The sequence below is a fragment of the Syngnathoides biaculeatus genome, chromosome 1 (assembly GCF_019802595.1).
Source record: "Syngnathoides biaculeatus isolate LvHL_M chromosome 1, ASM1980259v1, whole genome shotgun sequence".
Taxonomy (NCBI): Eukaryota; Metazoa; Chordata; class Actinopteri; order Syngnathiformes; family Syngnathidae; genus Syngnathoides; species Syngnathoides biaculeatus.
Window position 1 is genome coordinate 16,486,589 of NC_084640.1, and position 26,351 is coordinate 16,512,939.

General features: G+C 55.3%; 3 protein-coding genes across 4 annotated transcripts; all 3 read right to left on the minus strand.

Annotated features, from left to right (window-relative positions):
- Window positions 1-324: 324 nt before the first annotated feature.
- On the minus strand, window positions 325-3,993 carry LOC133502911 (serine/arginine-rich splicing factor 10-like). Its single transcript, XM_061824013.1, has 6 exons — window positions 3,805-3,993; window positions 2,279-2,383; window positions 1,459-1,562; window positions 1,185-1,359; window positions 1,059-1,112; window positions 325-844 (listed from the first exon to the last, which is right to left on the minus strand). The coding sequence occupies exons 1-6, from the start codon at window positions 3,867-3,869 to the stop codon at window positions 643-645; spliced, it is 705 nt and encodes a 234-aa protein (XP_061679997.1). The 5' UTR covers window positions 3,870-3,993; the 3' UTR covers window positions 325-642.
- A 505-nt stretch (window positions 3,994-4,498) lies between these two features.
- On the minus strand, window positions 4,499-11,402 carry slc9a1b (solute carrier family 9 member A1b). 2 transcript variants are annotated; one of them, XM_061823348.1, is made up of 12 exons: window positions 11,073-11,402; window positions 10,058-10,518; window positions 9,718-9,968; window positions 9,245-9,462; window positions 8,349-8,545; window positions 7,589-7,678; window positions 7,375-7,445; window positions 7,127-7,306; window positions 6,230-6,320; window positions 6,051-6,149; window positions 5,623-5,698; window positions 4,499-5,538 (listed from the first exon to the last, which is right to left on the minus strand). In XM_061823348.1, exons 1-12 carry the CDS (start codon window positions 11,293-11,295, stop codon window positions 5,333-5,335), a joined length of 2,163 nt encoding a protein of 720 aa, XP_061679332.1. In that variant the 5' UTR covers window positions 11,296-11,402; the 3' UTR covers window positions 4,499-5,332. The 2 variants fall into 2 exon arrangements, with proteins under 2 accessions (XP_061679332.1, XP_061679342.1); XM_061823358.1 differs by having other exon boundaries at window positions 4,499-5,543; window positions 11,073-11,401.
- A 3,331-nt stretch (window positions 11,403-14,733) lies between these two features.
- pvrl2l (PVR cell adhesion molecule related 2 like) lies at window positions 14,734-26,053 on the minus strand. Its single transcript, XM_061823732.1, has 7 exons — window positions 25,862-26,053; window positions 20,337-20,449; window positions 20,027-20,270; window positions 19,528-19,821; window positions 18,725-18,842; window positions 18,333-18,481; window positions 14,734-16,394 (listed from the first exon to the last, which is right to left on the minus strand). Exons 1-7 carry the CDS (start codon window positions 25,947-25,949, stop codon window positions 15,880-15,882), a joined length of 1,521 nt encoding a protein of 506 aa, XP_061679716.1. The 5' UTR covers window positions 25,950-26,053; the 3' UTR covers window positions 14,734-15,879.
- Between the last annotated feature and the right edge of the window lie 298 nt (window positions 26,054-26,351).

Genomic DNA, 26,351 nt, shown 5'->3' on the forward strand with positions numbered 1-26,351 from the left:
CGCGCGTTACTTTTTCAAGACTGGTCACCGTGGCATTTTCTTAGCTGAAACCGAGTCGGATCGGTCGCCTCGGAGATGCGTCAGTGACTGATTCGTGATCTTGTCAAATCCAATCAGGTCACTAAATAATCGACACTTCTATTATGAGTTCATTTCAAAGCCGCCGCTTATTGTTTGAGGACGTTCAGCCCGGCGACTGTTCGGACAAACTGCGAATTCCCGCCGAGCTCGGCGGACCGAACGCAAAACCGATCCGGGTCACGCCGGGTGCTGAGTTTTTCCTGTACCTGAGCTCAATAAAAGCTGGGGAAAAAACTAAAGAAGTAAAGTTTCCTTTCAGGGACACTTTATTACTGAAAATAATCGCTTCATCCGACAGATGCCAAAGACCCGACATGCATGAAAAAAAAAAGAACACGATCAAATTTGCTGATCCAAAATATTGCCAAAACCTTCACAGGTCCTGACACGTCAAGTCCTCTGAAGTCTTTTCAAATCAGCTGAGTGGACTTTTAAAATACAAACAAAAAAAACAAAAACCGTAGAACTTAGAAAAACAAGTTTAAAAAAAAAAAAAAAAAGTCCTTGGCCACACACGCCAGTCCAAAGCGCAAGCCGCCCGTCGGACCCCCCCCGTCCGGCTCAGCGTCCTCCCGACTTGCGTCCCGTCCAGGAGCGCGATCGCGAGCGAGACCTCGACATCGAACGGGACTGCGAGCGGGACGGCGAACGTTGCTGCTGTGCGTCTCCCTCGGCGTAGTGGGAGGCGGACGCCGGCTTGGGCGGCGACCCCGATCGGGAGGGGGACCGCCCGCGAGACTCCCTGCGAGGCCTCTGGCGGTGTCTGAAAACAAAAACAAAAGCAAAAGCTGCACGGTGAGTGTCCGGGCGGGAGCTGCGGTCGACGACGGCGGCGGCGGCGGCGCTCGCGTGAGTGGCTCGTTACGGCTTCCGTTTCCTGACAAAGAAACGCCGGCCGTTCGTGAGCTCGCCTACTCGACAAACGACGCGCAATCAAGATGACATTTTCACAAGGGCAACCGAGGGTAAGAACGCACCTGTCCTCGTCGCGGCCGCGGCTTCCCCCGCGTCCGTGCTGGCGTCCGCGAGATCTGCGCAAGCCAAAACACCCCGAGCTCAAAATCGTGCAAGTGAAGCCGATCTTTTAAAAACGGCAAACTCACTCTCGGGGGCTCTCCGAGCGCCGGCGGCGGCGGTCGTCCGACGGGCTGTGCGAGCGGCGGCGCTCGTAGCTGCGGCTGCGCGAGCGTCTGCGCCGGCCGTCGCGCTCGTAGTCGTCGTCGTAGCGGGACGAGCGCGACGGAGAGCGCCGCTCCTTCGTTTTCATCTGATTGGGCGCTGAAAGCAAACACGGGACGTTGTGCGCTCGCTCGGAAGGGTAGTTTTCTGACGGCGTCGACATATTTGTACGTGGAAAGACGGGCCGGGTCCACTCACTCTTGCGGTCTCCCTGGGCGAACTGGATCTCGATCTGGCGGCCGCACACCCACTTCCTGTCCAGGCTGTGAAGGGCGTCCTCGGCGTCGCGCACATCCTCAAACGTGCTGAGCGGTTAAGGCTTGCTTGCTTTGTTTTGTTTTGGCAATGTCGGGCGAGAGGACGACGCCACACAAATTCATATTTTGTCCCACAGAAATAATTGACTTGTGTGTGAATTTTGGTGGCCTCGGTCCGTGCAGCCCAAACGAGGACACGCAGCAGGTGATTTTCAGGGCTGGGCCAAATCAAGGGAGCCGATTTGTGGCAAATGTGTCTTGAGAGGATACAAAATTATTCCCACTCGTTACCTTTGCTTGACTTTGTCTTGAGCTTTACACTCTTTAATCGATTCCCACATAGAGCGAGCGACTTGGGTGGGGTCTCCTGCTTGACTCTTTAAAACCTTTTCTTTTCGTTCTTTTCTTTAGGCCGCGGCCGACACCTTTTTCCTCTTCGTGCTTTACTTCCTCCCAACCTTTTTCCCCTCCCTCTGGTCTGTGCCTGGTCTTTACGGCTACGCTACGCGGGCCTTTGTTACTCTTTGTGTGGCCGCTTCCACATTTTCTGGAGCGATAACAGAGAAATAGTCAACGTTAGATGGGTCAATCGGTGCAAAGAAAAGAGAAAACAAAACATCACGAACCACAAATCTTCTTTGCCGCTTAAAAACAAAAACAAAAAAAAAAAAAGGGGGGGGGGGAGAGGGGGTTTGAGACACACGCACAGACAGATGATGTTGTCATTTGTTAGGCACTGCAACCACTTTGGGAAAGGATATTGAATGTATGCAAATCCTCTTGGTTGACGTGTATAGAAGTCAAGCGGGATGTAGACATCTACTACTGGCCCATAACGGCCAAACTCACGCCGCAAATCCTCAGGCCTGAACATCGCAAATATACAAGTGTAACTCAAGGGGGCAGCACGTGCGCTGAGTGAGTGAGTGAGTGGGCTTGAAAAAGGGCCAGTTCACCACAAACAACTGGCAAAGAAAACTACCCGTAGGACTGGGCGATCTCACGTATTTGTCGGCCAAATCACACACGAGCGCACCCATAAATTGATCACCCCAAGGGGGGGGGGGGGGGGTTTGACCCCCGAACCCACAGGGGTGGTGAACCCCGAACAGACACATTTTTGAACTGTCAAGTCAAGTGACAGTAATATATTAAATCTGACTTTGAGGGTGTATGGCTTTAAAAGGCAAAGCCTTGTCAGGTGAACGACATGCGTCAGCGTATGTGAACGCACACTTGAAAAATGGGCTCAGCGGCTCGCCGTTAAACGTCCCTTAGCTTCATTTTTAAAACAGATCACTGCCATTTGTGATTTCTAGTTGTTGAATTATGTTCTCATATTTTGAAACTAGTTATCTAGTGGGGTGGGGGGTGGGGTGGGCACGTGATCCCCTAACACCAATAAGCCGTAAGGGCACGTTTCTCTTTTGGTTCTGATGCATTATGAGATATGTGATACCGAAAGTGCGATGCTACTCTATTTACTGTTAAGTCTAGGCCATAAATAACTAGCCATATAAAGAAAGAGAAGGCGTCAAGTATTCCCCCCCCCCAACTATGGAAGAGCCTGGAAGTACAGTGTTGTAAAATGTATCCCTCTAAATTCTTATCGCCCAGCCCTACCTACCAGAATTGCTTTTTTTAAATACACAATTTCCTGAACTTTGGGTGAACTGTCTCTTTTTTTTTTTTTTCAGTATAAAAAAATGCTACATATCAATTTTCAGGGTGTCCATAAAGTCTTTTTACAACTGAACAAATTTACTACATAAGCAAGTGAATAGAGGAATCTGAACAAATTATTACATGGAATCTTTTTTTTTTTTTTTTTTTTGCCCACCCCAGTTGTCCTCAAACGAAGTAGGGAGGAGTACAAAAAAAAAAAAAAAAGACTGTGTGGACACGCTGAATGATTGTAAGCGTGAATGTCATGGCATTTTCTACAACCTTTGTCATCTTTCAGAATTTTTAAAACAGTATTGAAATGAGATTGTGACGATTCTGCGAAGCCACAACACACTTTGGTGGGAAATTTCCACGTTTCCAGACGTAACATGGAGGCTATTAATTACTCGCTTCATAGTCTATATCAAAACAGTTCAAAACACAGGTAATGCAGAAAAAAAAAAACGGCTCAGCGTAGTGTTAACATTTGAGCCAAAGAACATTTCTTGGATCGGCCCGTCGACGAGCGCAGGCCTCTGTTAGCTTGCTGCTATGCTAACTTCAGCCACCGTTGCTCGCGTGGAACCAAATCTGCCGTTAAGACGCTGGGATTTGGACTCACCTGGACTCGTCGGAGATGTTTCTGACGAACAAGGACGAGTTCGGTGGGCGCATGTACCGAGCCATGGCGTTTAATTACTTTCAAATGTGAGCTTCGAGAAGTGGAAAAAAGGATAGAAAAAAAGGGCGCCTGTCTCGAGTCAACGAGGAGCCCGGAAACATGCCGTCCTCTTCTTCGTAGCTTCCACCGCTGCTGCGTTTATCAGCCGAGATCCCTCACAGCGCCCCCTTTTGGTGTTAACTAGCATTACATGAACGAGCAAACGAACGAGCGAGTTTAGATGCTCTATCTATCTATCTATCTATCTATCTATCTATCTATCTATCTATCTATCTATCTATCTATCTATCTATCTATCTATCTATCTATCTATCTATCTATCTATCTATCTATCTCTATCTATCTATCTATCTATCTATCTATCATGTATTCTGAATAATATATGTGTATGGAAACTAGAGGAAATCCTAAACTGTTCTGGCGGGCTACACCCTCAACTGGTCGCCCCGCCGGCCAATCGCAGGGCACACAGAGATTACAAAAAAAAAAAAGTACCATTCACACCAACTCGTAAAGTAATAAAACAAATTTTAACTAGGAGAAAAAAAAGAGCTACAACAAATAAACAATCCTACCAAATTTAAATTGTGGTATTTTGCAAAAATAGTAAAGTTTACAAACATTGCAAACCTTCAAATAAAAAATAACAAGGCAGAAAATGACCAGTGTCTCGCGTACAAATTTTTATTTTCACCCTGAATCAATACTTTTGGGGGGGCTCGAAATATCTCAAAACTTTGAGCGCCACGAAGCTCCAAATTCTCTGAAGGCGAGCAAACAAGAAGGCAGCGCGAGATCCGCGAGATACACGTGCAAAGACTTCCAAGAATTCTGGGCACGCAATTCAAAGGCGAGAAATGTGGAGCGGGAGAGTGAAAAAAAAACAAACAAACAAAAAAAAAGCACATTTGGCAGGGAATTGACTCAATGCGCAATACAAGAAATCCAAAGGACGGCTCCTATCTCCAAAAACTTGTGATTCATGTCACTCGTATGTCAAGGCGGCCGCGGGGCGGTCACGCTAAGATGCCACAAGATAGCACCAAAGTCCTGGATATGAGCAAAGTAGTAATCGGTGTCAATGAGAGGCCCCGTAGCTCAGTGGTTAGAGCACTGGTTTGGTAAACCAGGGGTTGTGGGTTCGTATCCCACTGGGGCCTCCACTCCCTGAGAAGGCTTGCGTCAGGAAGGGCATCCGGCGTAAAAATTGTGCCAAACATATATATATGCGTTCATCTGAGATGACACGCTGTGGCGACCCCGAAAGGGACAAGCCGAAAGAAAACACACAGTAATCGGTGTCAATGAAGATGTTGCTAATGTCGGGGAGGAGCGAGGTTTAGCCCGCCTGGGTCGTCATCGGCGTGCGTTCGCTTTTAGGCCCATCTACCTTTTTGCTGACAGTTTGTGCTTCATCGACATTTGAAAGTATGCATAGAAACAATTTCATGGTTTTAACGGCGCTGCATCAGTCGGGGCTCGGTCCTGATCCCGCGTGAGCGAGCAACCGCGTATCTTCAGCCGCTATTTGGGACCGGGGTCGCTGAGACGGCGCGTCGCCCGCTGCCGCCGCTGCTGCTCTTCGTCCTCCTCGTCGCCGTCGGAGGAGGTCGGGTCCGCCGGGGCCTCCGCCGGGTCTCCGCCGCTTTGGCCGTCGTCGTACGTGTAAACTCGGTGTTCTGGGGGAGCGTGCGGAGAGCGTGTCAGCGGCCCGTCGGAACGCGACGAGCTGACGAACGCCAAAGCGGCCCAACGGACCTGCTCGGAAGTTGACCCGTCTCACAGACGTCGGCGGTTGCGGGCTTTTTGCGGGCACCGTCAGGTAGTGGCTCATCTGGGCGGTTTCAGAGAAGGGAACCAACTGCAGTATTTTTACGACTCCCTCAGCAGAACCCGAAATGAATGTCACGGTTCCTCAAAGAAGGCTTGACGAGAAGCAATATTTTGGACCGGCCGACGTATTGCTACTCATGAACCAATCGGACCAAAAGGACGAAGGGGAAATAACAAGCAAGACGCATCACTCCCAATAGTCCGTACAAATCTGCTTCTCATGTGCTCAAAAATGCAGCAGTATTTGGGAAAAAGATGTTTTGCCGAGCAATCGAAAGCGGAGGAGGAAGTCAGCATCTCTTTCAAAGCTTGCCCGGCCGGGTCAGACGGTCGCCTCGGCGACGCGCACTCACCCTGCGCTCCATCTCCACTCGCTGCTTCCTGAAGCGGATCTCGCTCACGTCGTCTTCGAAGGGGTCCACCATCAGGTCGTGGCGGCTGTAGGAACGAAGCTGCCCGCCCGCGCGGCGCGTCAAAAGGCGCCACCGCGGAACACGCCCCCTGCCCCCACCGCCCTCCGCCCTCGGCCTACCCGCTGTCTCTTCTTCTGCACGTTGCCCTGCAGCATTTTTCGGATTTCCTTCCGGCTCCTGCGTCTCGACGGGGCCTCGACGTCCACATTCCTGACGTGCGCAAACGAGGAAATGCATTTTGAATTCAGGGTTATCCCTCCTTTGCCGCGGCTCGATTCCCGCTCAGTGACGGCGACAAATGGTCGTCCGTGGCCACGCGTGCCCTGCGACTGACCGGCGACCGGTCTGCCAAAGTTGGCCTCGACAGGCTCCCGTCACCCTCACCAGGATCTTAAACTTATTTTTACATCTTTCCTATATTTCCGTCCATCCGTTTTCTAGCCGCTTATCCTCACAAACGTCACTGGAGCACCAGAGCCAATCCCGGCTGTCACCGGGCAGGAGGCGTGTGGTACACCCTGAACCGGTCGCCAGGCAATCGCAAGCCACGTGCAGACAGACAACAGGCGCACTCGCAATTTGGAGTCTCCGACGAACGCGGGCACGCGGGAGGAAAGCGGAGCGCCCAGCCGGAGAAAAGCCACGCAGGCGGGGCCGGGATTCGAACCCCAGTCCTCAGAACACTCTGACCACCGCGCCGTTCTTCAATATATTTAACAAAATATAGTTGAGCAGAGCGAATGAGAATTGTTGTCGCGCTTTTTTTGTTTGCCCGGTGTCTAAGCTAACGTCGCTTTAGCCTGTCGACGGTGATATGTTAGCGTTAAGCTAGTGGACTTGATGTGGTTTGCTTGAAGATTTTGGTCTTCCAGTCCACACTGGGAAATAAATCGAGAGTGTGGAGCGCGAGTCTTCTTTTCATCTCCGCAAAGTGATGTCATTACGTTCCAAGTCCGGAGCTCATCGGCCACTCAAGAATATTTTGTGTTTGATTCCATTGGCGGGCGAAAACTTACGGTTCCACGGGAGGCGGTTTGAAGACGGGCCCCCCGCCGCCGCCGCCGCCGCCGCTCTCGAGCATCATGATGGCCTGCTTCACCTCCATCTTGTTGTAGAAGGACAGCAGCTGCGGCTCGCTGCAGCGGTCGCCCGCGATCAGCCACTTCTTCACGTAGGCCTCGTTGAAGCGGCTCAGCCTGAACACGGGCGTCGAGACGGGAAGAACGGCGTCCGCTCGGCTTGGCGCGGCGTGAAGGGCTCTTACTTGTCTTTCCAGCGATGGTGTCCGTAATGGCCACAGATGTCCTCGATGCCCACCAGGAGATGATCCAGGAACTAAATGACAGACAGCGCCGAGGCGGTTCTCAAACTTTGTTGCCGGGAGGGACATTTTACCAATACAAGCAGGAAAAAAAAAAAAGGCTTCTCGTGTTCCAATTTTTTGGAAGATAAAAAGTTGACAGTCCAATGTAAGCGACCTGCGTGTGAATCTCCTCGTTGATGGTCCCGTGGGCCTCCGTCTTCTTCTTCACCTCCAGCAGCTCCACCAGCGGCCTGATGGTCATCCCCTGAAACAGAAGCCCGTGAAGCTCGCCGCCGCCGCCGCCGCCGACAATCTTCCCTTCCATCTTATGCGCTTACGGTCGGCGGCCTCCCACACGCGAGTCTAGCGCTCCCGAGGACTGTCCTCAGGCGCCTCGAGTGACTCAAACAAGAAGAAGAAGAATGGCCCGTCCGCGCCCTGCAAGGGGAGGTTCCCACCCCAGCCACACTTTGGATGAAAGGCCTTTGATGAGTTCACATCTCCACTGTCAACAATCTCCTTCCATTTTCTTTGCCGCTTATCCTCATATTTAGTCATGACTAAGACACACTTCAGAACCAAAATAGTCTCGAGATTGTTCATGGAAGAAAACAAAAAAAGTGTGCCATTTTCTGTCAAATATTCACGTGCACACGTTTTGAAAAAATGTGACACTTTTCACTTCTTCCATGACCTTTTTTTGTTCATTTTATGTTTCCACTAGTTGTAATTTGGAAGGGAAAACAAAAATAAAAAAAAAACCCGTAAAAGCTGAAGACCGATTAAAAAAAAAGTTTCAAAGTTTGTTTGGTACACGGAGAAATAGTGTCAATCCCAAAGGGGACCAAAAAAAAAAAAAAAAACCGAAATCGTTTTCTTATGATTATGATTTTTTTTGTGTGTGTTGCTAAAATGCAATCTTGCTTAATTCTGACCTGCACGAAGACGGTGAAGAAGATGACGGTGATGATGGCGGTGAGGAACAAGTGCTTGATCTTGCTGTCGCTGAGCACGAATCCCAGCGAGAAGGCGATGGCGCCTCGCAGGCCACCGTAGGCCACGATGAATTGCTCCTTTTTGCTCAGCTTGACCATCCGGAACTTGTTGATGACGAACGTCAGGCCCAGAACGCCTGCGGACCGACAAGAACGCAACTTCAGATGCAGTTTTTTTTTTTGTTTGTTTGTTTGTTTACGTCATTCATTTTCAGATTCGGCGCAGTTTTGCATCCTTTCAAGTTTAAAAAAAAAATATATATATATATATATATATATATAGTCAGATTGATTCAAATCGCGTCAGATCGGTGACGTCATCGAATCAATCTCGGTTTTTATTGAGATTTGATTCAATAATTTGCTTTGGCGTATCCGAAGTTATTTTGGGCGCGTGTAAATGTTTTTTTTTTTTTTTAATGTATTCTTGGTCTCCCTGTTGTGTTTTTTTGGGCTGAGCTTTGTGACTTTTAGTCGGCCTTGAACGCGCGGCACTCACTACTGGAAAGTTGGCTCCACCTAGCGGTTGATATAAGAACCGCGCCCGAGTCCCGTTCAGTACTTTCGATAACCGAATAAAATGACCACTGTATTTTAAGGCAGTGCAATGTTGTTATTATTATTATTATTATTATTATTGGAGTCCGGTTGATTTGTTTTTTAATTGCTCGGGTTGACGCGAACGACATTTCCATTGTTTGCGTGCAATGTACCGGCGCGCTCAAATCCGGTTCGGTGCGGCGCGGCTTTGGACAAATAGACCCCCCCACACACACACACACACACCCATTCCCACCCCCTTCGGCCCTTCGGCCCTTCGGCCCCCTCCGGCTCACCGAGCACTCGGGCGACGAGGCACAGCAGCAGCGTGGCCCCCACGAAGGTCCAGTTCCAAGCGTGCGGCCCCGCCACGGTGGACACCCCCAGGAAGATGAAGATGAGCGTCTCGCTCACGCTGCTCCACATCTTCAGGAAGTACTTGACGGTGGTGTAGGACTTGTGCGAGATGTTGGCCTCCACGTAGGGACGCATCACCACGCCGCAGGCGATCAACCTGCCGGCAAAACGGCCGACAAAGCAACATTTTGCCTCCGACACGTGACCGCGCGCGCGATCGATCGCTGCTGCTCATTCTTATCGTCCTCGTCAAGACTTTGCTCAATTCAAATCAACATTTGGCATCTCAAATTCAATTGCAATTGGTTAGCGACTTCAGATACTCCAGATTTTTGTTTTGAGACGTCAGCTTCGAGCAAAACGAGGAAACTTGCTCCAGTGAGCCGACATCAGCAAACGGGTTCGAACTCACGACATGATGCCCGACAGGCGGAAGACCTCGGCCGACAGGTACGCCATGTAGCTGTACAGGAAGACGAAGAGCGGCTCGATGACGCGCGTCCGCGAGGTGAAGCGGGACGTGAAGGCGCCCAGGAGCCCGTAGACCACGCCCACCAGGACGCCCCCGCACGACACCGCAAAGAAGCACAGCACCCCCAGCAGGGCGTCGGTCGCCGTCACCTCGCCGGCGCGGGCGAACTCCTCCAACAGGTGGTACAGCACCTGCCCGCACAAAAGATTTCGGCCATAGACGAGCTAACGGCTTTCGTGACGGATCGGTCCCCCCCCCCCCCCCCCCCCCGGCCCCTCACCACGGTGACGGCGTCGTTGAGCAGCGACTCGCCGAAGACCAGCACGTGGAGCAGCTCGTCGATGCGGATCTCCTCGAAGACGGCCAGCACGGCCACGGGGTCCACGGCCGACACGATGGAGCCGAAGAGCAGGCAGGACAGCGGGTCCACGTCGGCCAGCCGCTCGCCCTCCAGCCGGCACGCCGCGTAGACGCCGCCGCCCACGACGAAGGCGTTCCACAGGGTGCCCGCCACGGCGAACGCCAGGATGGCGCCCAGGTTCTCGGCGAAGGGCCGCACGGGCAGGAAGTAGCCGGCGTCCAGGATGATGGGCGGCAGCAGGTAGAGGAAGAAGAGCTCGGCGTCCAGCGCGGGCGCCGTCTGTCGGACGGCCTTGATGACTCCGCCCACCAGCAGCCCCACCGCGATCAGCAGGCAGCTCTCGGGCACCACGTGGGACGCCCGCGGGATGACGTGGAAGCCTGCCCGCAAAGGAGGACGGATGGGGGCGGGAGGGGCCGCGGTCAACGCCGCACCCTCGCCACACGGTTGGAGAGAAACGATTGAGATGGTGTGCTCGCAAAAGTGGGGGGCAATGGGCACCGGCCACGCCCTTCTTATCGAGAGGCAGGAAGTGGGACCGGCCCCGGGGACGCCACAGCTGGGCGCGCAGATAAGACGGAGCATGAAAAGTCGACGCCCCCGAGGTCAAATGCCTTGGCGGGGACCCGACTGACCGGACCTCGTACCGGTACCGAGGACAACTCCAACCTCCTGAAACTACGGCCACAGTTTTTGGCCTTGCAGGTTCCGAGGAACAAATTCACGACCCGACAGCGGCTAATTTGGATCGCCGACTACTAGTCCCGTTTTCAGCAGGCGAGGTTTGTCGAGGGGGGCCGCCGCCGGGCCCCCCCCCCGACGTCCCTCGCTACGGCCCTGCCCGCAGTGTTGGCTTCGATTCAATTTCCCAAATTTTGGCCAGTGACGTCAGCGCCCGTCCTTTTGTTTTTTGTTTTTTTAAAGGCACACTCACCGAGTTTCATGAGCAGCGCCAGCAGGACCCACATGGAGATCTCGAAGGGCTTCCGGACGTGCTCGTAGTTGAAGGACAGCACCGGGAAGGCCTTCCGGTGGGCGGTGGCGTTGCCCCGGCGGGCGTCCCCCGCGTGGCCTGGCTCGGCCCGGGCCAGAAGCGCCAGGAGGAGGGGGAGCAGGAGGCGGGTCACGCCGGCGCCGGCGGCGAGCTGCTGGGCCATCTTGCGCCGCCGAAGACGAAGATGAGGAGGACGAGGAGGAGGAGGGGGGAGGACTGAGGCTTCGAGGGGCGCGGCTGCTGGATCTTGTGGTCTGGCCCGCGGGTCTTCTCCCCCGCCCCAGGCCCGCCCCCGACTCTCGTGTTTTCCCCATCAGTCCGGGAGACGAGACGACGACGAGAGATGGCAGGACAGACCATGGACATCGTTCGTCCGTAGTTTGACTCCCAATGAATTGCGTGGAAAAGCAAACCCCACCCCCCCCCCCCCCCGCCCCCGCCCCCACTTTGATTGATTTATGGGCCCGTCGTTGGATTCGCTCCCCCAAAAAGGCAAAGGAGATATTTGAGGGTCAGAGCGCCACCTTGTGGCCAGCAGTGCCTTCCAAAAACGAGCATACATTGAATTCTGTCATTACTGTACACTTTAATTATCGAGTGATATTTTTACCAACGATGGAGGCCGTTGGGTAGGTTAGACGCGTCACAACAAAGGTTCATATTTCTTCCAAACAAGCCAATTCTTAATTATTTGCACGAGTATTCACATTTTCCTGCCTCGCAGGGACCTTTCAGCGGTTCTTTGTAATTTGGAAGCTGGAAAAAAAAAACAGTATTTCTGTTGGAGTTGATGCAAGTTATTGGTACACAGTAATATTAATCTTGGGGAAAAACTGGATCATTCTATTTTTGTGGGAAAAAGAATCAAAACAAAAGCAGCAAAAGCAAAATCCGCCAAGCCCTGAAGCGACCAATCCACACGCGTCGTAATGTAAGTTAGCATCAGTGCAAAAAGAAGAAGAAGAAGAAAAAAAGGTCAGCCCGAGGATGCGCCCCCTGGTGGTCGGCCACCCTCACACGTACACGGCCGCCGACACGAAGCTCTCGCCGCGAGCGACGCCGGCGCTCGGCGCGGGCTGGTAATTGGTCACGACCGGGTCCGCCTTCGTCCGCGCGTCGGGGTCCCGCCCTCTCCCGTTTGGCGTAGCGAGAGTGTCCGGACTCTGCGGACTCGCCAAAAAAGAAGTCGAAGAAAATTGACGATCGTCCGGACGCCATCGCTTCGTTCTTCCGTCCGTCCGTCCGTCCGTCGCGACACGTCAACGGCATCCGTGGGTGAGCGTCGCGGCGCTCGTCGATCGAGCTAAAGTCGCGCCAATTGATTGACGGGCAGGCGGAGTCCACTCACCGGCAGCTTGGAGCCGCCGCTCGCGGGCGGGGGCTCGCGCTCGGGGGGGCCTCTGAGTGGACGAAAGCCATTTGGGTTAAAAGGATACCGAAAGGCGTGACCGAAAGAAAAGTGGGAGAGCAAAACAGTCGGCAATCTTGTGCGTGGTGCTGAACAAGGACCCAGATTCTTGTGCGGGACTCACTCGGCGTTCCGCTGGCGTCTGCGGATGAAGAAGGCGGAGCCCGCGACGGTGGCGACGACGACGGCGCCCAGGAGGCCGCCGGTGAGCGCGACGTGCGACGGGCCCGGCGTAGTGCGACGCTCCTCCTCTAGGGGGCGACACACAACACAGCGCCCGTCCGGGAGCCCGAGACCAGGAGGGCGAGCGCACTCCAACCGAACGACGGAGGATTCTGGGCGTACGTCCGACGTGGAGCAAGGTCGGACCTCATTTGATTGCTTGATGGATTTCTTTAAGGCGAGATTCCCACTCAACACTGCAAAGTACGACCAATGTCCCGAGCAGTCGTGAGCGTCTCCACGTACTGTCGAGGATTTGGCTACTTCCGTCTTCTACTGTCGTCGGTTGGCACCACACCAGAAGGGGCAGCGTCGAGTCCCTTGTAGCAAAACATTTTTCTCACGTACGTCCAATATTAGCCCTGATTTGAAAAGCACAAAGCGATGTGAGCAATCGTCAGTTACCCAGCATGCATCACGTTAAACCGGAGCGCTCGGGAATGGTTCCTCGTCGCTCCTCACCAGCGGGTGGCGCTGTCGACGGCAGCGAAAGGCACCGACCGGCCCGTCGGTGCTGGCTCTTTCCTTTGCGCCCAGTGTAGAAAAGATGGAGAACCGTCAAAGGAACGCCTCTGAAAATGATCCCCGGCGAAGGAGTTGACCCGAAAGACGCCCGGCCCCCAAAGCGGCTCCGACGGCCGACGAGATCCAAGGGATTTTCGGCTCTCGGCAATTTCGGAGCTATTTGGCTACTTGATGATTTCATTTTTCGGAAGACTTTTGGTGCCCACGTTTGCATGCAAATTCTTCGGCTCATAAATTTTTTTTCGCACAACTCGGCAGCTGCAAAAAAATTCAGGTGCGCTCGGCCCCCGACGTTCGTCACTGACCCGGAAGGCGCCGGAGCCAAACGAATGACCGGCTCCCCACAACTCGCTTGAGTTTTGTTTGGTCTTCTGAGCTGGCGTCAAAGAAGCCTCCGACAGCACAAACGGCGATGACGTCTCAGCGGAACCTTCCGGATGACGACGAGGAACAGTCAACGGCCGTTGAGCCGAACCATCTGGACTTCCTTTAGACCTTTAGACCTTCCCACGCACGCCACAGAGCACAAGCGCTTGCTGATGATCACATTTTATTTTTGGACAAGAAGCAGGCCAGAAAAATCAACCTTTCGGGTGGTCGCTATGGCAACGGCAAACCACAACATCAAGCAAAAAGCCTGAAAAACTTTGGAAGGAGCCACGTGGCCCACTTTTTTGTCGTTTTTTTTTTTTTTTTTACTCCAACAAGCGAAACACGTCACGTGACACTTTTTTTTTCTTTTTTTCCTTTTTCCAATTTCACGACTCATCAAGAAATCCAACGAGAAAGGCAAAATTCCCAAAGGTGTCGCGGTTGTGACGCTCCGCAAATACATTTGGCGTACATTCAAAGAACACGTGAAACACGACGACAGCGGCGGAAACAGCAATACGCAAACCACACAAATACGAAACGGCCGTCGGCCCCAATCGCCACGTGTCGGCTTCGCATGTTCGACGCGCGTTCGCGAGAGGCCTCGTTCTTTCCCTCGCGATCCTCTCACTGCCTTCTTTCACTTGAAGCGCGCAGGAGAGAAGAAGGCCAACACAGTGGACATAAGTCGACACACCCCTTTTCAAAAGCCAACGTTTTGTGCAAGAGCGAGATCATTATCGACTTGATTTGTAAGAGGGACACTCCAAAGGAATGACTGTGCTTGCACAAGTGCGCACACCCTCTAGCGACAGATGCGTCACATTCAAACGCACGTTAAATTGGACTCGCCACCGTTTTAGGCGCCTCTGATCACCTCCAGGTCCGGTCCGGTCCGGTCCGGTCTGAACCTTCGGGTTTCAAGCACACTCAATTCAAAGTCAGAATGGAGACTTTGGAAATGCTCATCCGTCCATTTTCTATGCCGCTTATCCTCACGAAGGTCGCAGGGAGCGCCGGAGCTTATCCCGGCCGTCGACGGGCACATTGAGACAAACGGCCGCACTCACGGTCACACCGAGGGGGCAATCGAGAGCGTCCGATTGATGTTGCACGTTTTTGGGATCCGGGAGGAAACCGCAGCGCCCGCCCGGAGAAAAACCCACGCAAACTCCACACGGGCGGGGGCGGGATTGAACCCGAGACCTCAGAAGTGCGAGGCCAACGTGCCGCCACTTGCGGAAAGCTACGAGTTCGCCTCTTGAAAATGGAACCGGGTCGGTGGAACTATTTCAACTAATGATGCTTTCACGTAATTTGATTGCATCCAACTGGATCCTGGGATGTTTCCTTGAAAAAAATGATTGTGGAATTTGTTCGGAACACAAATAATAAAGAGGTAGCATGTAAATACATCAATCAAATGTTTGGAAGGCTGACAAATGGCGAACGTTTCCTTTCGCACGACAACCAGATCAGACCAGAAGGTGACACCACAAGGTGGCGCTTTGAGCTCATATTTGGAAAAATGGTTCCCGTTTGAGACGCCGCCCGCAGAATGACACGTGACCAGGGGGAGCCAATCACAAGGGACGACCCGATCTCCCGGATTGGACGGCCATTTCGCAAGTGGAACGAACCAGCCGCGGCCTTGACGTAGCTTAGCCGCCCGTCCGGGAGAGGGCGGCGTTTGACGCGTTTTAAGGCACCTTTTTGTCGCGTCTTTTATCTTTTAGCTGTAGCTGCCATTCTCATCCGTCCGATTGGATCCTAAAGGTCATCGCTCCGTCCGAACGTATGAATCTTTCGTGAGATGTTGCGCAAACGGCACAGACAGGTTTGAGGACGCACAAGAGTGGTCGGGTCGAGGTCAAGTCGACGCTTTTGTCAGGTCTCGGTCCGAAGTCCGAAAACGGGCGACTTAAACGTGAGCGGAGTCGAGTCGTGCGACCGGCGTCCCCGGCGCCGCCATTCACACCGCAGCACGCACGCTCAAAAGAAGCCAAGAGGGAAAGGCTTTCGTCCGCTTCGGGCCACACGCGGAACCGAGTCCCGCGAGCGCTCGCAAAGCTCGAGGAACGACGACACGACGACAGGCGACGTCCATTTGGAAACGACGAAGCGCTCGTCCGTTCACGCGCGGACAGACGGACGGACGGACGTGTTGCGGCGTGTCCGAGTTCCATCCGACGGGCTTCGCGGGATGCCGCCGCCGCCGTCTCACACGTAAATGGCCGTCCGGGAAATGACGGAGCCGTCCCGCTGGGACTCCATGTCGTCGCCCAGGTACACGTCGTCCCCGCCGCGATAGGCCGGCGGGAGCGCCTTCCCGCCCTGGAATCGGTCGTAGCGCTCGTCCTCCTCCGGGCTGTCGTCAAACTTCCTCCTCTCCGCTTGGTCCAGGAGGACGTCGTGGGCGCAGGGCTTGGCGGGGCGGCGACGGTGGCGCTGGAAGCGCTCGGCCTTCTCCGTCAGAGTGCCGGCGTTGTCGCAGCCGTCGCGGTACGTGCACGCCGGCCCGTTGTTGTTCTTGCCCTCGCCGCCGAAGAGGAGACGGGCCTTGTTGCCGTAGTCGACGCGGTCGCCGCCGGCCCCCGCCGCCGTGTCGGCGCCCCGCCGGCGGCGGGCGTGGGTCACCAGCACGGCCACCAGCGCGGCGACCAAGAGCAGCGCCAGGAGGGATCCGATCACGGCGCCCGCCACTACGCCGGTACTGGACTGTTCCTCTAAGGCTTCTGCAGAGAGGATGGAGGTGTCGGAAGGAAGATGGAGGAGAAGAGACAGGAAGTTGGATGGCGGCAGTTAAGGAAGTAGCGACGCTCGCCGTCTTTTGAGCGGGCCGCAATCCGCCCAAGGGTCGGGCGGAGCGGTTCTGCACGAGCTGAATTGCAGCAAGCGGACTCCTCCCGTTTTGTCGCATTCGGATTTTGCGGACGACCCCGACGCGGGTGGCTTGGCGAGACGCTCGCCCGCCACCCACGGACCCGATACGTAAAGACATCGGTCGCAAGAAAGCTTTTGGATTGTAGGGCCAACGTCTCCCAATAAACAGGACGAGTCCGGTTGCCCCCCGTTCAACTCGGAGTTGTCCACAGGTCGGGCCGACTGGACCGCACCCCCAAATCGGCAACTCGGGCCGGACGCTAGCTCAGAAAGGGATTTTTTTTTTTTTTTTTTTTTATTTCACGGGATGATGCCGGCGCTTCCTTGCGGCCACCGTGATTGTTTTCATCTGCAAGACAGTGAAAAGTCGCAAAAGAGAAAAGTGACCGCACAACACAAAGCTAACGGGCAAAACCCGCACAAAAACCACCACAGGGGCACAACTCGGACCATCTCCACCAACAGGAAACATGTCACCGGTCCAAATGTTTCCAGAACGCCACGAGCTTTACGTTCCGAGACCAAAACATCTAAGGCGCCGTCGTTGGTCCTTCTCCCCGCCCCTCAAGCGCCGGATCCAACTGTTGGATCCTCCCCGGCAGACGCCAGACGGCGGCTGTTCGGATGTGAAGCGGTTTGCCGTTCGACGGAGACGGACGCCGGGCTGACGGTCAAAACGAGGCTAGCGACGTGCAGATGGGGGAGGTCGGTTAAACGCGAGCGGACCCTGGTCAAGTTCGGCGGGGGCACGGATGACGTTAGCAAAGCGGGCGTTACGTGAGGGATGGACGCCAGTCGGGAGGGAGAACACAACAAGTTGCGGAAGGGGAGACGTCGGACCTCGCTGAGCTCGAGCAAAAGTCAGCCAGTCGCAATCGGGAGGGCCCAAAAGAGCGGGCGGGAATCCGACTTCCGCCGAGCGCGCTCGCCACCGCGGTGCGCTTTTGCTTGCGGCAGCCCCCCCCCAACACAACATCATCCGGGTCGCTCTCTGCGTGCGTCGGCGTCGCCTGGATTTTGGCTCTTTTTGCCCAGCAGCCGTTGGAATCCGGAGCTCAGCTGTCGAAGCGCCGATCGACAAAAGCAGCCATTAGCCCCGCCGGGCCACTTTCTCTCCTTTCCGGTTCCATCCATCCATCCATCCATCCGGCTTGCGGTGGCTGGCGTGACTCATTTCTGAGTCTGAGTGGGGAAGAGCGGCAGGAGGAGGATCGTCAGCGATAAAAAGTGGAAAAAGCTCAACTACGGCAGGTCAGGATCCGCTCAAAACGGGATGCAGGATTAAGCGAAAGTCGACCCAAACGGCCGCAAGACGCAAAGTAGTCCGCACGAACGGCCGCTTATCCTCACGAGGGCCTGTTTTTCCTCGAGTCAAAAGGACGATTGCAAGCAAATTCTTCCTCTGCTCGACTGGCCTTTGGCCCTTCGTGCGGTTGTTGTGGCAAATATCGCGATGGCAATTCCAAATCTACACTTTGTACTCTTTCAATGAGTTCTTACTGTTAAACGCAAGCGTTTAACATGAACGCCGCGACACAAGACGCCACCGCTTTCGTGCGACGTTTAGCAGAACAAAGTTTCGGCTCTCCAGGAAAAACAGCTGGCGCGAGTCCAACGTCGGGCCGCAGAGAAGAGGCGTGAAGATGGTCGAATTTCATTTGCCCCCCCCCCAATGACTCATTTTCATGCAGCTCCCGCAATTTATGCAGCTCGAAACCCAGCCGGCGTTTGCACGTCCTCCCCGCAACGGGTCTCGCCCTTTTTACGCAAGCGTCCGCCGGCCGACTCACCCACGACGAGGGTGGTGATCTGGTCCTTGGCGGCGCCGTGCTTGTTCTGGACCTCGCAGATGAAGGTGGTGTTGACGGCGTCGTCCACCTTCCTCACCGTCAGCTTGTTGCCGTCTACCCGCACCGAGTCCGGCAGCGGACCCGACGCCCTGGAGGGGAGCAAGGGACAACCGGTCAGACGCCCGCTGATCTGTTGCCGACGTTGCCGTCATCAACGCGCGTCTGCCGCGTTTGTTTTCTTGGTTTTTTTTTTTTTTTTTTTTGGGGGGGGGGGGGGCGATCATCCCCACCCTCATCGTAACATCTGGAAAATAATTCACTGAACTCACTCAACGATCCAAACAATAGAATGGAACGAAAAGCCAAATTTGGCAGCGAGCGGAGGGTCTTACGCGGTCCAGGTGACGGCGGTCGGCTGCGGGTTGCCGTCGGCCGTGCAGACCAACGCGGCGTCCGAGCGGCCCACGTACCAGTTGTGGTCGTAGCCCTGGATGGAGACGGAGGGGGGGTCTGCGGGGGAGAGCACATTTTCCGTCGGCGCCGGGCCAGGAAAATCCACGAAAAGTCAGAAAACCCTGAATTGTTCCGAACCATTACTTTTGGAACTTTTGTGCCCGGCAAAGTTTTCGTTCCGGTTTGGAGTTCGTGCGCGTGCGGCCATCACCTTGTCTTGTTCTAACCCCCAAATGAGTTTCGACGGGCCACAATTTGGAAAAGTGACTCGGAAGTAACGTCCGCAGATCCGCAAATTCCGGAACTCGCTTGTTCTGCCAATATTTGGCAAAAGGTTTCAGTGAATTGTCACTTCACAAAACGGACTGGATGGAAAATAAACTCTCGAGTTTCCCCAAATTCACTTGAAACTTTTCATCTTCTAATCAAGTATTTCAGCGACCGGCTTTGGGTCGCCATCCGTAGTACGGTGGGCGGGGCCTCGCCCGCCGAGCGCCGTGACGCCGCAAGTTCGGGGCAATTTGCAGCCGCGAGCGAGCGCAGGACGTGAAATGTTTAATTGCCGACCGACCGCAACTTTGCGGTCCTTTTCCGACGGGAATATTTGCTGGACCAAACTGGGAACTGAATCCTGATCAATTTGGAGCTTGTTTGTGTGAAATTCGGTCGAAAAATCAGTCGGACGGATCTGCCGGATTGCTCCGTCCCAACGCTAATCGTTAGCCGCGGCTCGGTTGCTTACACTCCACGGAGAGCCTGAGAATTTGGGTCCAGGTCTTGTCCTGGGTGCGCTGGTCCACCACGCACGTGACCTCCCGGCCGTGGTCGGCCGGCGTGGGCGCCAGCCGGTACTCGCTGCGCACCGTGACGGTGCCGTCGGGTCCGTCGCTGCTGCTGGTGGTGTGGTCGCCGCCCACCGACGCCAGCCACCTGATGGTCGCCGCCGGCTTGGCGTCGGCCGCCTGGCACTGCGCCACCACCGCCGCCTTGGTGCCCGCCTGCGCCGTCACCACGTTGGCGGAGTTTTTGGGTTTGGCTGAGGAGGGCGACAAAATGCCAGGGATGAGAGATGGTTCCTTGCACGCGCTCGCCCGGCCGGCCGCGACGGGGCCTTCTGGCACGCCGCTTCTTGGCAGCCATGTTGAAAAGACAAAAACGTGGATGCGATTGATCGGGGGGGCGCTACGTTTCGCCTGGGTTGTTAGCGGAAGTCACAGCGAGCCTTCTCCGCGTGCACTCACCCAGCATGACGAGCGTGGTGGTGCCTTGCTTGTTGCCCAGCGGGTAGGTGGCGTACTCGCAGGTGAAGCGGCCGGCGTCGGACATGCGCAGGCGGGAGATGCGGATGGACGGGTTCTCGGGGTTGTTGTGCAGGAAGACCACGCGGTCCTTGAAGGACAAGTTGGGGAAACTCTGGCCGTAGACGGGATGGTAGACGGCGATGTTGTCCCGCTGGCCCTCGGCGGGCTCCCAGATCCACGAAACCTGGCGGCAGAGCGTGAAGGTCTGGCGGAGGCGGGCGGGCGGGCGGGCGCGTCGCGGGAGGCGTACCTGGTTGAGTTTGGTTTTGCCTCCGCCGTCAACGAACTGGCAGCGCAGGTCCACCGACTCGTCCGGGTAGGCCTCCAGCTCGTCGTCCACGCGAACCCGCTGAGCGCCGACGCCTGGGCAGGCAGACGGGGGACACCAATGGGACGATATTTTATTAATACACCGACGATTTGTGTCAAATTTCCAAAATCAGGTTGAAGGAGGGTTACGCTCCCGCCCCGGCGGGACACTCAGAAGTCAACCGAGCAAAGGCGTCAAATATTTCCAAGCGTTCAGCCGTTGACGTCGATTAGAGGCCAATTACGGCGCCGTAATTGGCCCACTGTCGATTCGAATCCATCTGGAAACGCATTTGCAGCAAGCCGACGTTTCGAAGCGCTCGGGGAAGTCTTGGAGGACTGGATCGTGCTGGCGCTCCAGACCCAAACGGGACGGATGGAAGCGATGCGGCTCCGCATCCCGTCCGTCTTCCGACCCGCTCATCCTCACTCGGGGAGCCGACACGAGATGATTCTGGGCGAGAGGCTGAGTACGCCCAGAACTGGTCACCAGAAGCCCTCACATTCTCACCTCCAGGTCCTCAAAACCGGGAGGCGGCTGTGCCAACGGGGTCTGGCTCAACACTCGCGAGAGAAGCGGGCGAAAACCAGCAACCGGCAGCCTCTGGACCGTTTGGCGTTTCGCCGAGGGCCTCCTCTCCGGTCGGCGGACGCCGACAAAAGCGTCATTTATGGATGCAAAATTCCATTTGGGGGAAGAGTCGCTCGGCCGCCTGCGTTCGGTTCTGACGAGCTCAGGCCCCGGCCGGGCCCGATTGCCCCTTTCAAAAGGGTCAAAACGTCCCAGCAGTTGGGCTCCTTTTTCTTTCTTTTTTTTTTTTTTTTTTGCGTCAGTGGACATCCCGTCCAAAACCGCACCAAGCGTGGTTTTGGTCGCCCCCCACCCCCCCCGTCGACCGCTGACAACTTTTCAATCCGTGCATTTGTAAAATCCAAATCATTTCAATAATCCCAACTGAGATGAAAAATGTCAGATCGTGTCCTTTCAAGAAGACGCTTCGGCTTTCGCCCGCCCGCCACTTTCCCCGTCGGCGTCCTCGTCCTCGCGACCCGATTCCCGTCCGTCCGCCCGGCTTTTCTCCGTGCACCCGTGACGCCGCTTTGATTGGCCGAGCGCCTCGGCTACACGAGCGCGGCGTGTCCGCAAAATTAAAAAGAGATTTGACGGCTTTTGTGTGACAGATGGAGGGAGGGAAAATTAAAAAAAAAATAAAAAAAGAAAAGAAAAAGGAGACGGCGCATGATTTGCTGGCCCGGGCGAAGCGTAACCGCGGCGACCTCCCGCCGACGATCCCTTCATACGGTGGCCCGTGAGGCCGGACCTGGAGTCTTTTTGTCCTTGAAGGAAAAAACACCCGTTAAAAACGACTCTGCGGCACTTTGCGGGCGAAACGGGTCACTTGCACGGCGCCGACGTGGGAAGCTCAAAGCGTGAGCGCAAATGGTTGCCAGCCGGGATTGGCTCCACGACCCTTGTGAGGATGAGCGATGACGGTGGTCGGGGCGTGGGCAGGATGCGTTCATTTGAAATAAATCCGAGCGCTTCAAGTTACTGAAAATCGGAAGTATGATCAGAATGAATGTCTGTATTTGTGTGTTGCGCCACCGTTTGTGTTGAAATATCTGCTCGCTTAATGGGGGTCACGACACCTCAACACCGATGACTTGTTAGCCTGTCTATGGCATTTTGGATGGCTTGTTAGCATGAAAGCAAAGCGTTGCTGTTGCATTTGATTCTCGGCATTTTCGTTTTAATTTTCAGGCGTGGCTGGAAGCGTTTTTTTTTTTTTTTTTTTTTCGGGGCGGGGGGATTCTTGACTGTCTGCCAAAAAGCTGAACGAATTGCGCATCTCAAATCTTCGCTCACAAGTCTGAGAAAACTCTGGCGAAGTCCGGCCGCTTTTTTCTCAAATCATCACTGCGTGAAGACTTGGACGACGTGATCGCAACTTCCTGTCACGCCTGCCCGAACACACATGGAAAGCTAACCCTAAAACACACGCGCAAAAAAAAAGAAATAACTAAATAAATAAAAAAGGGATAATGCCTTTAAATGCAAAAAAAAAAAAAAAAAAAAAAAAGGCTCAGCGGCACAACGGGAACAAAAACAAGCCGATTTGAGAGGGAAACCACGCGAGCGCCAGCAGATGTTTTCATTCGCTCAAAACGCGCACGAGGACGACGGAGACCGAGACGGCCGCACGTCGGAAACCCCCCCCCGCAGACTCGTGCTGTGTTCAGGGTCACCAGAGGTCATCTGGAGCGGCAAATTGCGGGGGGGGGACAGCTATGGTTGGCATTTGTCTTCTGATTTTGTGGTTCGGCTGCGCAACATTTTCAGGAAGCCAACCAAGCACGTTTGACTTTGAAACAAGCTGAAAGTGCGACATCGGAAATTCAGCAATTTACATGTCGGGGTCCTTTTAGTCCTCACTAACGTTGAGGTTGACATTTGACACGCGGGGGCGCTGCCGTTGTCCCGCCCGAAAGGATTGAGCTGACCGTGTTTTGCTTTTAGAAATGATCGACGTTACAAAAAAGCTCAAAGCGGCGCGTGAGCCCCAAAACCAGACGGGCAGAAATCTGCGGGCCGGCCCGATCTCAAACCCCAACTGCGGGCGACGGCGGCGGCGAGTCACCGATGACGGCATCGCGTCGTGAAAATCGCCACCCGAAAAGTTTCTAAATGAGGACGTGCGTCCCCCCCCCCCACAAAATAAATAAATAAAAGTGCCTTTAACGTTACTGATCAGCTGATATGGAAAAGCCACATAAAATGTTCACGACAATAAATGTCCAAAAATGAGAAGCGTCGTACGTCGCGGGAGTGCCGGAACCCCCTCAAACCGATCAATCGCGGAGAGACTGGCAACCGTTCGCGCTCACGATCACACCTGGGGGGGGGGGGGGGGGGTGGTTGTCAATCTCCAATAAATGCCAGCACGTTTTGGGGATGCGGGAGGAAAACGGAGCGCCCGCACATCGGCGGAGGCGGGATCGAACCCGGGACCTCGGAACTGCGAGGCCGCCCCTTGAAATTCAAATGCAAACAAAGTCTCAGTCAGCGCGAGGGAGATTGCAGCGTGCGCTTTTTTGCCCGCCTTCCTCTCCGTCCGTCATCGCTTGGCTTGTTTTCCATCCCGCCAAAGTAGGGCAGGCCGACCCGGACGCGGCGTCCCCGGCGATTTCCTCGGATGGCGAGTGAACGAGGAGGAAGCGAGAGGAAGACGAGGATGCGGCTGACGGGGGGGGGGGGGGGGCAAGACAAGAGCAGCCGTCAATAATCCATTTTGCCAGGCGGGAGAAGGACAAAAATGGCGGGGGGGGGGGGGGGCTTGAAGAGGTGAAAAGATGACAAAAGAAAGGCAAGGAAAGGGGGAGGAGTCCAGGACCCAAGAAGAAAACCTCGCGTCCTGCGGCAGAAGCCAGGATGGGTCGTCGGCGTCTGCCTCCTCTCCCTTCGCCCGTTGTCCTTCCTCCACCTTGGCGAAGACGACGTCTTCATATCGTGGCCCCCGCCCGGACCATCAAATCGCGACCTGCTCGCTTCTCCCCATCGACAGAACAAAAGAGTCCGAGGCTCAGAATCCTCCCGACTGGAATCGTCCCCTCAACCGCGCGACCCCCGAGGGTCCTTCATTGGAGACTCCCCCTCCCGCTTCCACTTCCACTTCCACTTCCGGACGGTTGATTGAGCAGGGATATCTGACCAACTCACAGTCTCAGGAGTAGAACCCGCACGCTGAGCTGAAGCCGGATGGAGTCCACGTCAAAGTCCTCGTCGGTGCGGAAAATCCCAGCGAAACGTCTGCCGCTAATTGACGATTCCCAAGGCGGGAATAACGCTAATCTGCTCGCCGTTTGGAACGCCGTTGTTCCCCCGAGCCCGGGTTTTTGCGCGTCCGGAGGGTTCCGACAAGCCCGCGTGACACGACACCGCCGGGCGGGACAACAAGAGAAACGACGAGGACGTCGGCAGACTGAGAAACGAGCGCAGCGGACATCGTGCTCAAACAGTGGCCTGGGGGGGCCAACGACGGGTCCGTTCGTCCTCGCAAACGTTCCGGCCCGGTCGCCTTGCCCGGGCAGCGCTTTCATCTTCGGACAACGGACGTCACCGCCACCCTGAGACCGATCGGATCGGAACGTCACTGCGTTCTCTGACCTCTGTGACGCACAAGATGGCGCCATTGGAAAGCTGCCGGCGTGGCTTCCTCGCACGCACGCACGCTAACCCAAACGCAGTCACGGATACAAGGAAAACGTACACACACCCAAAATGGTGTCTTTTGTCTCGTGTGTGTTTGACGACGCACAAACGGAAGCGGCGTCTGGCTAATTGCTAATCGTTGATGGCAAAAGATTCGTTTTCTCAGATGGACGACCTCGTCGACGTCTTCGGCGGCATTTTTACCAACGACGGACAAATCGAAAGAGCGTCGCTGCACCGTGCACGCTGCCGTTAGCCTCCGTTATTAGCCGTCAAAGCTAGCACACGCTAAAGGTGCCAGTCGCTTCTGAGCTCCATTTTTTTTTAATCGCACGCTTGACGTCGACGCCGTTCGTCGAACGCATGCAAACGTCAACAAACGGCGCAGAGTTCCTCAAACTGGATAAGGCCAAACAAAATGGCCGAACGGCAAGATGGCCGTCTTTTTTTTTTTGGGGGGGGGGGGTGCGTTCAAAGGGCCGATGCGGGATGTCGTCGTCGTCGTCGCGCGGCTCATCTTTTGGTGGCAAAGGCGGACGCCGCAGTTGTCTTTTTCCCCGACTTTTGTGAACACATCTTGCGTCCTTGCTGTCGCTTTTCATCATTAAAGCACCAAAGTGCAGCTCCTCGCTTCGTTTTTCACAAATTTTTCATTGTCGTTTGAAAAGTTGCCTTCGACTTGCCAGAGCCAAAGAGGACTTTTGCAAAGACGCTGGCCAGCTTCTTTCTTCTTTTGTGAAGAACCCCCCCCCCCCCCCCCCGCGCGCGCCTTATTTTGAAAGGTTGCTAATGAAATCCTGATCTCCTCTCAAGGTCGCTTCTGTTTCAAGATGACGATGGGGGGGGGGCAAGAAGGTCCGCTTCGAACACGCCACCACCGAAAGCCTTCCGGGGGCAGATGGGCGTGCCCCCCCCCCTTTTTTTTCCGCCTCTTTCAGCGGCGATCGGTCAGCGCCTCGTGCACGCGCCTGTCCATTCATCACATTTCGTGGGCTTTCGGGCCCCGCACGCGCGCTCGCGCGACAATTTGAATGCCGCGATGACGTCGACGTCCGAGTAGCAAAATAAGAAATAAAGCAAAAACCTTTGTGCGGGTGCCCGACGGCGCGTTCCGGCAGGTGAGCGGAGGCGGCTCAAGGCGGATTAAGATCCCAGGGCGGTCACCTGCCGCCCGAGGCCGACGACGTACAAAAGCGTTCGACTTTTCGACCCCCCCCCCCACCCCCTCGGCGGCGGCAGCAGCAGCAGCAGCTCACCTCGGCCGGCGACGAGCAGCCAAGCCGCCGCCAGCGGCAGCAGCCGGCGGGCAGGCGGACGTCGGGCGGACGTCCGCAGCAGCCCCATTAGTCCAATTTGTGCGCGCGACGGCCAGGACCGGAACCACTCCCCTGGGCCGGCCGCACTGCGCACTCGCAGCCCCCCCCCCCCCCTCCACCCCCAACCCCAACCCCTGCAGGATGCCCGAGGGACGGCGTGAGGGGCGAGCAGCCAGCCAGCCAGCCAGCCAGCGAGCGAGAGCGCGCGTGCGTGAACGCGTGAAGGTGTGCGAGCCCCCGCCAGCCTTGCGGCGCGCGGTGGAACTGTGACGTCACAACAGCGCCACCAAACGGACGACGTTGGAAAGCAACAACAAACCAAAACTCCAAATTTTGGGAAGAAAAGCCACGCAGGAAGTGGGGGGGGGGGCATTGACACGGAAGAGAAAGTCATCGAATAAAAAGCCTTTGGGTGTGAAAGTATCGGGGG